Source organism: Macrosteles quadrilineatus, unplaced genomic scaffold, assembly GCF_028750875.1.
Source record: "Macrosteles quadrilineatus isolate MER2022 unplaced genomic scaffold, UCM_ALF_1.0 Scaffold_3__2_contigs__length_128488019, whole genome shotgun sequence".
In the NCBI taxonomy this organism is placed as follows: Eukaryota; Metazoa; Arthropoda; class Insecta; order Hemiptera; family Cicadellidae; genus Macrosteles; species Macrosteles quadrilineatus.
In genome coordinates this window covers 52345906-52362249 of record NW_026542596.1, presented here as the reverse complement: position 1 = coordinate 52362249, position 16344 = coordinate 52345906, and the positions used below count along the sequence as shown (strand labels likewise).

Here is a 16344-nt window from a genome sequence, read left to right as displayed (position 1 = left end):
ATAGATTTAATATTAATATTCGTAGCTGTTTGATTGTTCAAATCAGCTGCTCCCAAGACTTGATTCTTTCACCCGCCAAAGACGGGGTTTAGAACTTAGATGACAAGTCTCGGGGTATTAAACGTCGAATCGATTAAAATAATTTAAGTAATAATTCGTTAGGCGAACTAAACAAACGTAATTTCGTGGACAATTAATTTAATACGAGCCGAAAGATATCCACCGCTAGTCACTGCTGACCGGCAGGAACTGGCGGGTCAAGACTCCAATCGTTGATAAAATTTAGACAAATATAATCGAACTTAAAACGGGCGAAAATAAGTGGCAGACGAGTATACGTATGTTAAAATAAAACAAAAATAAAATGAACGTTAGAAAGTCTAACAACGAAGTTAGCTAACCTGAATCAATAACGTAGAATCGTATGGCGTGATCGTAATTTCGCAAGAGCTCCTTGTGAACAAGTCGACGGTTGAACAGCGAAATCTTGTCCGGCTCAAATCATGATTTCCTCGGTCGAGGCTTAATCGCTCTGGTGGTGAGTTTGAGAACTAGCCAACAGCTGATCGGAAATTCACCTGTTGAGCCGGTCTAGTTGTCGTCTGTCGTTGGTCAACAAACACCATTTCGAGGTTAAGTGATGTTGTCATCGGCGTTAAATATTCGTAAAATCGGTCGTTTTAACTTTATTATGTGAAACGAAGTGCTATTATGAATAAATATATCGTTGTGGGTGTGTTTGTGTACTTCACTGTTATTAAAAGTAGGCCTACGTTCTTTGGCCCATAAGCCCAAGCTATGGCCAACACATAGGCCTAGGAGTAGGATGTTGTGGATAAAAATCGGTTAAGTTATGGTGTTTGTTGACTATCAATACGTTTTTACCCCCCTTAAAATTTGGTACCTCATAATATGGAACTAAGTGTTTATTTTAAAATAGGCCTACTGTAAATGTTTGAATCTGACTAAAGCATGAGGTCTAATAAAGTTTCCTCTAATTTATAAATAGGCTTATAAGTATTTATCTAAGTCATTTCTCAGTTTTTGTATTTATTTGAAATTCCATGAAATTGTCTTAGTTAACTCATTAGTTTATATTTTTTTTTTTTTTTTATTACGTACCTAGCCTACATCTTGGTCTACAAATACTCTTTGTAAGGTAAGTTTTTTTCCCCCAAGTGAGTAAAAACTAACTTCCTTTATAATGACATTTTCTCACTAATTATATATCTTCAAAATTTGTTTAACTATGAAAAAGTCACCAAGTCTAGCTGAAAACATAATCATAAATGAAGATATTTTTGAAATACAGAATAACTAATCAAACAAAATTTTTAACATTTTTATTTCTCAACTTTTTTCCCTTGAAAATGTCAACAGTTTTTCACTTATTTTTAATAAAGATTATCACTTATAATTGTTTTAAAGAAGTCCAGATGTGTGAACTTGAAGAGCAGACAAGAGACATACGTCACTGCCACAAAAACTCTTCTCTACTGTGAATGAATGATCTGTTTATTGTGTGAAGCCCCACCCACCGTCTAACGGGACATGGGGGAGGAAAAGAGAAAGTTTGGCAGAATTTGCCCTTGTTCTAAAGCCTGGTTCACATGCCCTCCCTCACCCTCGGCCTCAGTCGCTTGCAGATTTCCATTACACAAGAGTGTTAATTATTTTGAAATACTGTAAATGTTTGAATTTGACTATGATGAGATCTAATAAAGTTTCCTCTAATTTATAAAATGGCTTAACTTTTTAAGTATTAATCTAAGTCATTTGTCAGTTTTTGTATTTCTTTTTAAAAGCAATTGCAGTTATACATTAAAAAAATTACAAACATCTTGGCCTACAAATACATTTTGTTAGGAGAGTCTTTTCTTTAGTGAGTAAAATCAATCGTGGTCAAGGAATGAACTGTGCTAAAACAGCACATTGTCAATGTTTACAAAAGTATTTTGACTGAAACCCTGGTATTTTTTAAAGACATTGCATAATAGCCTATGTCGACGTCTGTGGAGAAAAGTATGGCAATAGATAGGTTTTACTTTTAGCATACAATAAAGATTATGTTTTGGGACTAAAATCTCCAAAAGACCAAAAGAGTGCTTTTAACAAACATTTCATAGTTTTATTTAGTAACAAAAGTGTTTGACTATGTTCCCGATTATACCAAGAACAAGGTTCGGCAGAGTGGATTCACTGTGAACCGGCCTGCCTGGCCCTTATGCACGACGTCACTATAACCTCCGTTTACGGGTGTCAACTATGGATCGGAACAATCGAAGTTTTGAACCTGTCTGTAACCTAGTTTTTTATACTTAAATACTCATTATTTATAAACAAACACGTCCTACATATCGGATCTCGAATCACGATATTTATCGATACCCTTTCCACCCAATAAAACATTAAACGATGTCAAAGCAATCGTCATTTGCTCCATTGAAACACAAAAGTCGATTGGCTGACACGGTAGTGCACTGACGCCTCCTGACCAATGAGAACTGTTGTTACATACTTTTATTGTCTACATTCACCAATCGTTACAAAACATTACAAACAAACATTACAAAATCGACACGGACTAAGGCTTATAATATTTTTCAATAAATACATTATGTTATAGTAGCACTTAAAACTTCACTAAACTCTTTAATCAGGTAGATAGTACAGATCAAAATATGGATCTACTTTTTGGCGCAATATAAAGCAAGCCTAACCATACGACGATGTTAAAGTTTAATGGTTGAATATAATTTTTCTAATGATGCGTATAATGCAGGGATTATTAAACTGAAAATTTCGACGTGTTTAGGTTATTTATTTTGTACTAAAAATAAAAATAATGCATCTAAATGTCTGACTTATTGATACAGACATTGTTTAGTATAATTAATTTCGTGTTGGCAGGACATTCGCGCGCCGGTTGTCTCTTGAGTTGAGTCTGACATCTTGAAATGTAGATTAGTAGATTGTGTTGTGCAATGCTGAAGCTAAACATTGTCACCGGCACCGTCGCTGTTTTGAACTAGATAGTTTCTAAGTTGGCTATGAAAATTGTTAACCGTGATGACAAAACTAATACTGTAGCTATACAGTAAATAAATGTTAAAATCAAATATTTATCCCTGTCGGATGTCGGTATCATCGGAATCGACTTTTGACAATCGAGTCTTGGTACCGATACCAATGTCCAAGTATCGGTGGTATTGATGACGATAATCGAATCATCCCTTTTTACTAGTAGAGCTGTATCGTGACGTAATCGATGCATCGGGATTTTGATGCATGCTGGATCGAATCGGGATTCGATGCATTGCACTCGCACACCTACACCACTGCCTATCACCCAGTGTCAGCTCAGCTGTCGGCGCTGTCGCTGTCAGTGAAATGGATGACGCAAGCGATGTCTAGGTTGCCGATTATTAGTAGGCCTAGTATGTCAATATTTAAAGGGGTTAAGGGATTAAATAAAACTCAAACATTTTCCTTTCTTACTATGTATTTGTCAAATATCAATGAAAATAACTAAATCGGCTTAACGTCTACTACTCGACTCGAGTCACGAGTATCTTTAACTACTCGACTCGACTGTCGAGTATTGCCAACTACTCGAGTAATTACTCGACAGTCGAGTACTTGCCCACCCCTAACGATAATAACTCTTGGTTTTTCCATTTTCACAAATACAACTCAAGTATTTGTTTTGATCCAAACGTACCTTGTGGGTTGTGAACTGGCAAATAGCCAATCAAATCAAAGATATAAACCGTGACGGGTGTCTACCAGTCATGGAAATCACTGAAGTCACAGAAAAGTCAATGTTTTTACTAGGGGGTCACCAAAGTCACTGAAAAATAACGGATTTTCATTTTGAGGAAAGTTACAGAAAAACTCGGGCATTTAACTAAAAAAAGTTTCCCAGACTGTGAGTAATGATTGAATTCATAATGCAGAATCAAGTGCGAGCATATTTTTGGAGCAGTTTCACAGCTTAAATCTTGAAGGCAAAAATATTGTATGCCCGACCATCTCATGTTTAAGTCACTGAAAGAAAAGTATTGTCTTATTTGACCAAAGGTCGTGTGTTTTAGCGTTGTCTCCCCCCCCCCCTCCTAGTCACTAAAAATCACTGAAATTTAGTTTGATCAACTGATAGACACTCTTGTGTCAGTTTGAAAAAATGGCTTATGCCTTCAAATAGTGTGCAGTAATAATATGTTCGATATTTTACCAGCTTTATGACATGTGTAAAGTGTGTTACCTTTTTAATCCCTCGTCACATTGATAAAATAATCTCGTTTTTATTTCAGACAAATCCACTTCTTATCCGCATTGAAACCAAAGCTGGCCATGGAAGGGGAAAACCTACAGCAAAAGTGGTAAGCCGTCCAGAAAAGTTAGTTTACACTTTAATTAAAATTTTTTCATAGGGTTACTTTTTTTAGAAAAGCCGTCAATGTGTTGTTTTATAGATGCAAAGTGAAAGTTAAGGGGTAGCGGAATTCTATCCCCGGAAATTTACACCATGAAAAAACACCATTTTGACATCACGAGGGGCGGGGCCAATACATGGTCAAGAAACAGTCCGCAACTGGAAATTTACTCCCAATATATTATTAAATAATCAACAAGTAATTTTTTGCTTATAAAGTGATTTGCCATACCCTACCACAGAATTTTACTCCCAGAAATCTACCCCTGGAAATCTATCACCCGTGGTTGGCTACGCTACTTATCTGCCAAAAATTCATTGTTGTAGTGGATTTTATTAATTGGTTTATGTAAATCAACGGCTCTTCGGCTGATCATTACCTTCTAATATCAAGTATTAGGTTAGGTAGGTTAGGTTGGGTTAGGTTAGCAATTAATAAAATCAACCACAACAATGAATCTTGGCCGATATGTAGCGTAGCCGACCACGGGAGGTAGATTTCCAGTGGTAGAATTCCGAGGTCAGACATTTCTGATTTGACCACTGGGGGTAGATTTCCGGGGCTAAAATTCTTGTGTCAGGTTTATTGGGATTTTGATTAATTAAAATTGTTAAGTCAACCGTGAAATGTGAGTTGATTGAAATAAATAATAATTTATCCGTCCTAAAAGTTCGCGGCCGGAAATCTACCCCCAGACCTGTGACGTCAAAATGAGGTAGTTAGGGTTAAATGGGGATAAATTTTCGGGGGTAGAATTCTGGCGACCCAAAGTTAACATTCAATGAGTTACATAAAGTTAGGTATTGGATGGTTAATACTTCCATTTTACAACAGGTAGGGAATGTGAGAGAATATTTTGTTGAAATATTAAATTTTTAACAATCTTATTTTGTAATATTTTTTTCAGATTGAAGAGAGTACAGACATGCTGTGCTTCCTTCAATTAACTCTTGGAATGACATTCACCGACTAAACAGAACTACTGACTTGTACTGTCCTTTCTATGGTTTATTAAAAGTATTTATATTGTCAATTATAAACAGTTGTAGTTCTTTGAACCAAGTGGAATCAAGTAACAAAAATCGTTCATCTCCCATTGGTATAGTGGAAGGAAACAGAAGACCATTAGGCTGTGCTGTAACCTGCTAGCTGTAACTTGACCATGAAAGATTAGATGGCCTTAATCCCAAGATCTCGGCCGGTTTTGAATACCTTGAAATCCCAGGATTTCTGTTCTTCAATCCTAACATTAACGGGATTACAAATCATATAATTTTAAATCAATTTTTCCTAATTTTAGGAGTTTTGCTTGAATGATATACAAAAAACACATTTGACAAACATAACGTGAGAATTTGTCTTTGGAGTATTGTTCTAATACAAAACATAAGCCAGAATAAAACTTTCTATAGACACAATGTTTAAATACACCAATTTCATTAATAAGAGATTGATGTTTATCATTCTATCTTTGTTATTAATTCTAGAGAAGAGCTTGCCCTGTGGTCGAAAACTCGACCAAAAGTATGTATTGTGCAAACTTCTCTATTTTCAACCCACGCTGTAAATAAAACATGTGATTGGAATTTCTTTAATTTGTTTTTATTTTCTTTGAATTTGTTCTTATAAAAGGGATTCTGCACATCTACAGGAAAATATCTTACATTTGGTACCAACCGCGTGTAATTCGGTCCAGTAGTATGGTCAAACTAGCTGTCATAAGTTTTGGAAAAGATTTGAGTATATTATAAGATTAGTGTGCAAATTAATTGCTTTATGACACCAACCACATGAACAGATGTTTTGTCATTGTTCTTGAATCGTTTTATTTCTGTCGACATAAAATCGTTACCGCTGCAGCTGATTCTTCCCACAACTTATTATATTTCATCCTTATATTTTGGTTTATTTGGGTATCTATATATTAATTTGAAACTGTTTTTCTTTGTCATAGCTATTTTGAGAGAACGGCTGGGCGTAGAAACTCGGTAGGGGTGTCTAAAGAAAGGTCTTGGTCTGTAGATGAGCCATCAAAAGAGAAACGTGGTAAATTCCCTCGGGGCTCTGCCCCAGTGGCCTTTTAAGTCCCATCCCATGCTATTCTTATGGAAAAACGGGGTTTTTGTCACAGCTAATTTGAGAGAACGGCTGGGTGTAGAAACTTGGTAGGGGTGTCTAATGAAAGGTATTGGTCTGTAGGTGAGCCCTCAAAAGAGAAACGAGGTAAATTTCCGTGGGGCTCTACCCCAGAGGCCTTTAAAGTTCCCTCTTCAGATTTGTTTACATTATGACCATATGCATACATTTACACTACTTTTGAATGAAACAGCTGTTAATATTTAAATTGTGATTTACTAAATTTGTCAAAATGAAGTAGACTATTTGCAATGGGTTTTTTTCTGATTTTAAAATCGATTTTCTTCTGCATCGTGTCATGTTTTGCAATATAATGTTCTATTACCAAATCAGTGGAAAATCCTAATATCACTGTAACTCTTAAAATTATTTCTTTTGGAGTTAACTTAAGTGATGAGCGATACGGACGCGTATCGGAAAAAAATATCGTATCGCCGCATTGAATTGGCCGTCTGTATCGCGATACGCGAATTGTATCGTCAAAAATATCGAAAAACGATACGTATCGTATCGTTTCCCCCCTCCCCTACCTAACCTAGAAACGGCAAATTTATATAAGTACCTGGGGACCAAGCTTTGCTCGGGGAAAATCATTAGTATACTCTGAAAACAGTCTTAGTATTGCAGATACATTAATCCATTTCCACACTCCACACTGCTCGCCTTTACTACTTCCTTCACAACTCCCTACGTCTTGGACCTGTTTCCCCATCCTTCCGATAGCATTTTCAGGGTTGGTACGGTCAGGGAAAACCTGAAAATGTTATAACCACTCATTGCCACCCAAATACCTTAATTTAATCAGCAGGATTAATCAGCTGATTGGTGTCCGGCAAAACTCATTACAGTACAGTAGTAGGCCTACTGTATGAAACCCCATTTGATTAAGCTGGCGACAAACAGCTGTTTTCTGGACTAAATCCTTGCATGTGAAGTTCGTCAAAATAGTGTAGTGTGGCGTAAAAAAATAATTATATATCTATTCTAAGACTAGTAAAATTTGTTTGAAGCTCTTTCTAGATTCAAGAAAAGACAATAATAAATACAATTTAATTAATCCAGAATCATGTGTTTCAATTCTTGAAGTTAACGTAAACACATAGCCTATCAAAAACCTTAATTAAATTGTCACAGTACTGTATGTCAATTTCTTCCAATGAATAAATGACCCAGGCATAATTATTTGGGAGAGCCAAAATATTATCACAAGCTTTCTTGTTGTTGTTCATGTTGTAAAAATAGCAAAATTATTATCATTATCATAATACTGGGTTTTTATGAATCAAGTATATATTATAATAAACAAACCTAAAAAACCATCAATAGGTCCTCAAGGCAATGAGAATATTTGAGAATGAGTTCATAATGAAAGGTAAAAACAAACTCAAATTGCAGATACAATTTAATAAGCCAACCATAATCCTTTGACAGCAGTTGGCATGGAGTTGTTCTCACTGTCAAACATGATACGAATCAGAAAGTGGAAATCCACATAAAAGTATCTATATATTTTATAGCAATTATAAAATGATTTATTAATCAAGATAAAATGTCAAACGGGATTTTGATCGCATAATTACCCCAGTAATAAATTAAGGAGGTCGTAAAAATTATCTGATTAATCTTTTATGTGCTTTTAACCAACCACTGGCTTGAATCCCCCCCAAAATCATAAAATCCCCCCCAAATAAATTTCTGATGTCGCATTTTGCGACATCAAACCCCGCTGTGGGCACCCCTGCTAGATAGCACGTTAGTGGAAATGGACTGGACTGGTACATTATCAAGTAAAAACCAAAAATACAGACGTAAAAAACTCCTATTTCAAACTACACATCCACAGAGTACAGATTTTGCAGTTTGCTCGGCCTGCGCAAAAAAGCTTAAAAATATCGTTTTGACATGAATCGTATCGCTCTATGTGCCGATATAAATACAAATATCGTTTTAGGCGATACGATACGTATCGTTTTTCAAATATCGTATCGTCCCTTGCGTATCGCGATATTCCGATACGATACGATACGTATCGCCCATCACTAGAACTTAAATCTATTGTATGGGTTGGTTTCTGCCTTTTTTACCACTTCTTGGAGATTGCACGTAGACGATATTCTTTGGCGTATTGCATCTGTAGTAGACAATACTTGGTTGGTGTAATTTTTAAAATTACAATAGAAAACAGTTAGAAATACTGGATAATTTGATATTTAAAAAATAAAACTGAATTAACACTGTGCTACATTTCTTGAGCAATAATTGAAAGAGCCGATTTGCAAACAATGGAAACAGGAAAGTCATAGAACACAACCAAGTACAGTAGAAGAAATAGAAATCATGTTTTTTTTTTCATTTATAATCGTTATTATAGACAACCTAATGCGGCTATGAGTGGGGAAAATTTGTAGAAAACACTAAAAACAAGGTCAGCTTTTGAAAAAAGATAAGATATTTACAAAAATTTTTTATTATATCTAACTGCTGTGTACATCTTGAGTATTTCCATAATCTTTGAGTCGACTCTTATATAGTCATCGGAAATTATGACTGTTGCTTCGCAATTGCTCGAATTCGAGCAACAGGTACACTAGTTGTATTGAACAGCAATATTTGTTTTGTAATTTTTCTCCATTTGTTGAATTATACAGCTGTGCTAATTATCAAGTTTACTGAGTGGAGTGAAAAGTAGTGACATTTTGAATATTTTTATTTACTTGCGAGTGATGTTGCTTGTGTTTTCTTGAATGTGTTTTTCGTAAGCTGTAGAATGACTGAGAAAAATGTATATGTATGTACTGTGCTTAATACGGCAGTGAAAGTTCCTTGTAGTACTGTAACTTTTTGCCTCCAGTTGTCATACAAAGTGGCACTTTGTTCATTAGAATTTGTTTGCAAAATATCTAATTTCTGAACATTTTACTTTGCTCAAAATTTCGCTTTGTTCAGTTGTCCTGAGTGAGGATAAGTGGTGGACAAAGAAACATTTTTATTTTGCTTACTACTACTAACTTACAGTACTTGTAAACCTGACGAAATTTAAGATTTTTTTGAAATAAACAGGAAAGATAATAATAAAGAATAAACACGAGGCTTCTCTCGTCATACAAATTACTACTTTGCTCCCTAGCTGCACAATTAACTATCAAACTTTCAAAGACAGCAAAATGAGTATAGTTAAATTTGCAAAGTCAGATTAAAACCATTAGGGACCTAGCAAAGGGACTCCACACTTATTTGAAATGGCAAAAATGAAAATCATGAAATAGTTGAATCTTTGGATTGATCCTGGGATCTTGGACGAATTCCAAAATTATTTAATGGATTATAGTTGCTTGTGAATGTTAATGATAAGCCCTTGAAGGAGCAAAAACCTGGGACAGATTAAATTTCTCAGAGGCTAATAATATTGCGCTTTTAGCTAATTCAAAGTAATTCAGTTACATTTTTTGTAAAAATAAGCAGTACACATTATTCTCTAAGGTAGTTTTTACTATTGAAGCTATGCTATGTCCTGTAAGTAATTTTAATTAAAATTTAATGAAAAACTTGACAATACCACCCTCTTGCAAATCAAAAGAGTAAAGTTGATTGTACAGTATAAAATAATTTGTATGTTTGATAGGTACCAAAGTTGTTTCTCTCCAGAAAGTAAAACAATCTTACAGTTAAAATACTTTGACACTGGATTAAGCAAGAACAACAGCTGCAAACCGAAACAAGGGAAGTTAGTTTTTGTAAATGAGTGTAAGCCGACTGCCAAACTTTGTTGGGAACTGAGCAGAATGCTTCTTGCACGAGCTTTGTTACGACTTAAGTCTCACAAGTTTTGCAAAACTCATATCAAATCTTTATATTACCTTAGGCTTAAATTAGACTGACTTATATTAACTTTATATAAGGTGGTAGAAATTATCTGGAACGGTATAATATATTTTTAAAATTGTTATATAAAACAGTATAAATTGGTATACCTATGAGACTCATAAAAGTCCACGTTTTTAAGTAACTGAGGTTTTGTAATCTCATGATAAAAAGCCCCCCATTTTATCTCTTAGCACCGCCCCTCTGAGGATGTACCGTACCATTAGTCCAGGAGCTGAGGGGGGTTGAGCATGCATGAAAGTAGTACGCAATGTTATTGCTGATTATTGTAATATGGACTGTGGTGATCAAAATTACGTATGTCGCCTCTTTTAAAAGTGGTCGATAAGGTGGGGAGGAGGGGGCAAACATGGCGGTTTGCGCTATGCGTTAAAACGCTGATAGTTCGAAAACGGTAAAAGATAGAACATCGGTTAAAACGTCGTTGTAATCCTAAAAATGTGGACAACAATAATGGTCATTGGGTCCGAGGTCGTATCTCTATAAATAAACAAGTTATTGTATAAAATATGTAAAAATGGACTTTTCGTGTAGATTTTTTACCGAAAGTAGAATTAATTTGTGAGTGTCGCAAAGAAGTAATATCAAATATCTTTGCTGATAGTTGTAATATGGACTGTGGTGATACAAAATACGCATGTCGCCTACTTTTCAGGTGGTCGAGAACTTGGGGGGAGGGGGGCAAAGATGGCGGAACGCGCTATACATCGAAATGACTGTAGCTCGAGAACGGTACGAGATAGGACATCGGTTAAAACGTAGTTTTAATCCAAAAAATATTACCAATAGAAAAGGTCATTGGGTAAAAAGTCGTATCTTAACTAATAAAAAAGTTATAACAATAATAAGTTTAACAAAATCTACATCGTACAACTATTTTTTTCGAAAATCGTACGGATTGTTGATAAATAATAGTGTAATTACTTAATTACTGGGCTAAATATTAACTAGATGCATTTTCTTATAAGAAAAAAATATATTATTACGAATACATTTGGTTTAAAATGTAAAACACGGCCTCCAAACTACATAATACTTGGGGTTTCGCCACAATCAAATGCATAATACAGACTACCACTACAAATCCAATTTTAATTATTATAATGTTGTAGATTATTACAATATGATTATGTAACAGATTCTTATTTAATACTTTTATATGAAATAAAAAAACATTACTACAAAAGTAAATACCTTATAATAAAAAATATGGCAAATCTCTTCATTCTATCCATAACAATTACACTGGTTGTTCATATTATTTGTTGAATTTAAATAGGTACCTTTTTAATTTCCCTTAGCACCTGTAATACAAATAAAAAATTGTAAATATTTTCTTTGATACAAATGTATACGGTATACATCTATATATAATTAATGCATGAGAGCGGTCAAGAAATTTAAAGTTTATGGTGTTTATATTTACAATGGAATTAAACTACTATATATTATATTTCATATTTAATTATTATCTTATTTGTTTGATTATTTATTTATCATTATTTCATTTATATACTCAGTGTATAATGAAATACAAAATACAAGCAATCATTATTTTAAAAACAGCAGCAATTATAACCCAAGGCGTTTGGAGGCCGTGTTTTACATTTTAAACCATATGTATTCGTAATAATATATTTTTTTCTTATAAGAAAATGCATCTAGTTAATATTTAGCCCAGTAATTAAGTAATTACACTATTATTTATCAACAATCCATACGATTTTCGAAAAAAATAGCTGTACGATGTAGATTTTGTTAAACTTATTATTGTTATAACTTTTTTATTAGTTAAGATACGACTTTTTACCCAATGACCTTTTCTATTGGTAATATTTTTTGGATTAAAACTACGTTTTAACCGATGTCCTATCTCGTACCGTTCTCGAGCTACAGTCATTTCGATGTATAGCGCGTTCCGCCATCTTTGCCCCCCTCCCCCCAAGTTCTCGACCACCCGAAAAGTAGGCGACATGCGTATTTTGTATCACCACAGTCCATATTACAACTATCAGCAAAGATATTTGATATTACTTCTTTGCGACACTCACAAATTTATTCTACTTTCGGTAAAAAATCTACACGAAAAGTCCATTTTTACATATTTTATACAATAACTTGTTTATTTATAGAGATACGACCTCGGACCCAATGACCATTATTGTTGTCCACATTTTAAGGATTACAACGACGTTTTAACCGATGTTCTATCTTTTACCGTTTTCGAACTATCAGCGTTTTAACGCATAGCGCAAACCGCCATGTTTGCCCCCTCACCCCCACCTTATCGACCACTTTTGAAATAGGCGACATACGTAATTTTGATCACCACAGTCCATATTACAATAGCAATAACATTGCGTACTACTTTCATGCATGCTCAACCCCCCTCAGCTCCTGGACTAAGCTGTTTGCAGTTGTGAAGTGATGTTGTGTATACGACGCATCTTATTGCAAACGACATCATATTACTGACCCCCATTAGAAAAAATCTATAGAATGAAAGTTGTAGAGTGTAATATAACACGTTATAAAGGTATTTCAATTGAAAATTTCATGTATTTTGAAAGATCAATCTTCAACTTCCCTTGGCGATAGAATGCAGATGGTATTTCACCCACTGATTGCATATCGGAACGGAAGATTCTCTTTGACAGGAGAAGAGAAGTTGAAATGCCTAGGAGAGCAGAACATGTTTTAAGAGGTCCTCTTTCCAGATTTCCTGAGGTAAAGGTTTGAGGAATTTGGTGCTTTGGTGGTTAATAGGACCAATAGATCTTTGTCCTATCCAATTATTATGGCTTTCGCAAAGTTCTAAGCCAGCCATTTGAATGGCAGTGTTGACTATGAGAATATCAGCATCCTCAAGAGCTTGTCTGACTTCAAGTATTATCTGTGCTTCAAGCCCCTGGTGCGCTAATTTCTCACTCAGCATTGTTGTTGTAGTTAGAGAGAAATTTCTTTCAGCATGGTTGCAGTTATCGTTTTAGTGAAAACTAGAGGTCGTCCAATGGTCGAAACTCGACCAAAAATATGTAATATACAGACTTCTCTATTTTCAACCCACACTGTAAATAAAACATGTGATTGGAGTTTCTTACATTTGTTTTGATTTTCTGTTTATATTTTGTTGTTATTTCGTCACCAGCATGGCAACCCATAATATCCATGTTAATGTTTTTAAAATTTTAAACTCATTTTTTGTGCTTATTTTTGAGCCTATTTTAATTTATAAAGGGATTCTTCACATCTACAGGAAAATATGTTTCCAACAGTATGCGTATATTTTGCCTGCGATGCACACAAGCTGAGAAAAAAGGTTTTAAAGAAACATGATTGCCTATTAATATATAGATAGATTACGTTTGCCAAGGATTGCTTGTTTATTATTATTCCTTGTTGTTTCACAGAAGTTGAGGCCTCGACATGTAACGGTCTATCACAGATTAAATACTCAGGATCGTTCATGTCTGAACATGTTAAACACACCACTTTATCTCATAAATATAACAGATCACTACGTTGTAACACTTGTTTGAACAAATACAAATATTGGTAAACGCCCTCAATTATTTTTAAACAACGTCGTATTCACAACATCACTTCCAAAGTAACTGATGACAGCCACTTAGCAATGATATTGTTGTATACGATACAACTGCAAACAGCTGGGAATACTTGATCAGCTGTTTTCCCCCACTCTTACTTCGTGTAAAGAAGGAAATAGTCACGGGTGTGTTTCTCTTTCTCATTCAAAGATAGTATGGGGTTCTGGAAAGTCGCAAAATGTAAAATGCAATGAAACGAAAAATATATATTTAAAACAAGATTTTGGCTATACTACTTAACCGAATTTGGATATGTATATACTCATTTTACGCAGAATTTAACCCTCTTTGATATTAAAAGGACGTTGTTTGCGTCCGACAAACTGTTTTTGAGCTACTCGGAAAAAAACTGAAAAAAGTACTAAAATTTAATTTATTTTAGGCTGCCATAATGTAAGCTCACCTCATACAACGGTGCAAACTCAGATTACACTTATTTGGGACCAAATGAAGGTATTAAAACGATTTCCAGCTTGCTGGGAATTAATTCCTAGAAAAATTCTTATTTGACTGGCCTATAAAGAATACTGAGCACAATGTTTTGGTAAAAAATATTTGCGATTTTCCTTCTGGATTTTATTTTACGGGTCACGCAATTTCGCTTGTTATTTTAATGTAAGTTGAAATAAAAATTATATTTGGTTTATGACATATGGGTTTATCTCGTTTCATTTAAATAAGATACACATATGTTAATTGTTTGTAACTGTTTTGTTTACATTTCAATGTTTACTTTCATCCTAGGTTTAAAGTTGGAATGTAACAGTTTATCAATGGAAGTAACAGTTTTGCTATATTTGTTTTGAGCATGCCTCAAAAAGGTCACGTCGTAATATTGGTCGTCGCACGAATAATGCAAATATTGTAAGAGAGTGGCGTCGTGAACAAGAAGAACCAGATGAAGCAGTGGCGGAAGAAGCTGATAATGATAGGCAGTTAGCTAATCAATTCCAACATGAATTAGATGCACAAAAATTTTACACTTGCACTAACTGTCATCGCCAACAACTAACAGCTTCAAACCAATCACCGATTTGTTCGCGTTGTCGTTCAAATGCAACTAAATTCACGGTGTTAAATAATATGGATGTGTCAAGTGTCCCGAACGAATTAACTGACCTGACGATTGTAGAACAAATGTTGATTGCACGAGTACATCCTGCTATGCCCATTTACAAAGTGTACAAGCAAATGGTCAGGATGGCATTTTTTAGAACTTAAATAATATCGGGCAAACAAACGTTGAATCTGTTGAAAGGGGACATTTATTGTAGGGTGTTAGCTGTTTTAGCCATTGACAATCTTTAAATAATGCTTCGCTCATTTATGCGTCTAAAGTGTAACGGCAGACCACCCTAGTGTTTACTTGAAGCTAAAAACTAACTACAGCTGGTCATTATAAATGGGACTACTTCAGCATGAAAAGTATGCTATTTATTGTTTAGGTTTAGTGGTGTGAAAATAGGTTTAGTGGTGTCTCAGTGTCTGAAAATAATTATGTCGATAAAGCAGATTGCCCGTATATCTGTAAGTTATCTTAATCTCCAATAGGTGGCAGCACTGTAATCATGACTTAAGGCCCCGTTTATGCACCAAGAGCGGGAGCGATTTTCAACACCATTGAGTTAAATGGGGCTGTTAATGCACGAAGAGCGATAGCGGTAGCGGTTGACCTCCCGCTGCGGTTTCTAATTCGACCGCTGTGTAGTTAGAAATCGCAGCGGTTGCTTGGGATAGAGCGGTTTTCAACTACATTGAGTCAAATGAGACTGTTTATGCACGGCGGGAGCGGGAGCGGTTGCAGCCAGGGTTGCCAACTTGACCCACGCGCACGTGCACTTAGGACAAATAGTTGGGTTAATTATTTGCCAGAGTTTGAGTTGGCAAGACTGTGTCCCCCTTCTATTCTCCTTGACCAACCGCTACCGCTATCGCTTGCACAATTTTGACAAAATTTTCACAGCGGGAGCGGGCCCGCTATCGTCCGGCTCCCGCTCTTGGTGCATAAACGGGGCCTAAGGCACTGCTGTTACGGTACTGGTAGTGGTAGTGGTAAGACAGATTACTGAGGTGGGCGCTTCTGTCTGGCTTCTTCTGACGGCGTGGTTTACCGTTAGACCACTGTAACAAAAATAAGTACATTAGTTAAAATTGAATGCATTATCATTATAAATTGAGATTCGGACGCCACCTTGTTGCGCAAATATGAGTGAAATTGTGTGAGATAAACTGTGTAGCTTTGTTACTGAATAAGATCAGCTGTTTCATTAGCCAGCCCAACG

General features: G+C 35.3%; 1 protein-coding gene across 6 annotated transcripts in view; it reads left to right on the top strand.

Annotated features, from left to right (window-relative positions):
- The window catches only part of LOC128988956 (prolyl endopeptidase), a 61452-nt gene extending 55976 nt beyond the window's left edge, over positions 1–5476 (top strand). For all 6 annotated transcript variants that reach the window (XM_054410752.1, XM_054410753.1, XM_054410754.1 and 3 more), the window contains 2 exons: positions 4314–4382; positions 5344–5476. In XM_054410752.1, coding sequence (XP_054266727.1) covers positions 4314–4382; positions 5344–5409 — 135 coding nt within the window. In that variant the 3' untranslated portion in view covers positions 5410–5476. The remainder of the gene's footprint in view (positions 1–4313; positions 4383–5343) is intronic.
- Positions 5477–16344: the final 10868 nt, after the last annotated feature.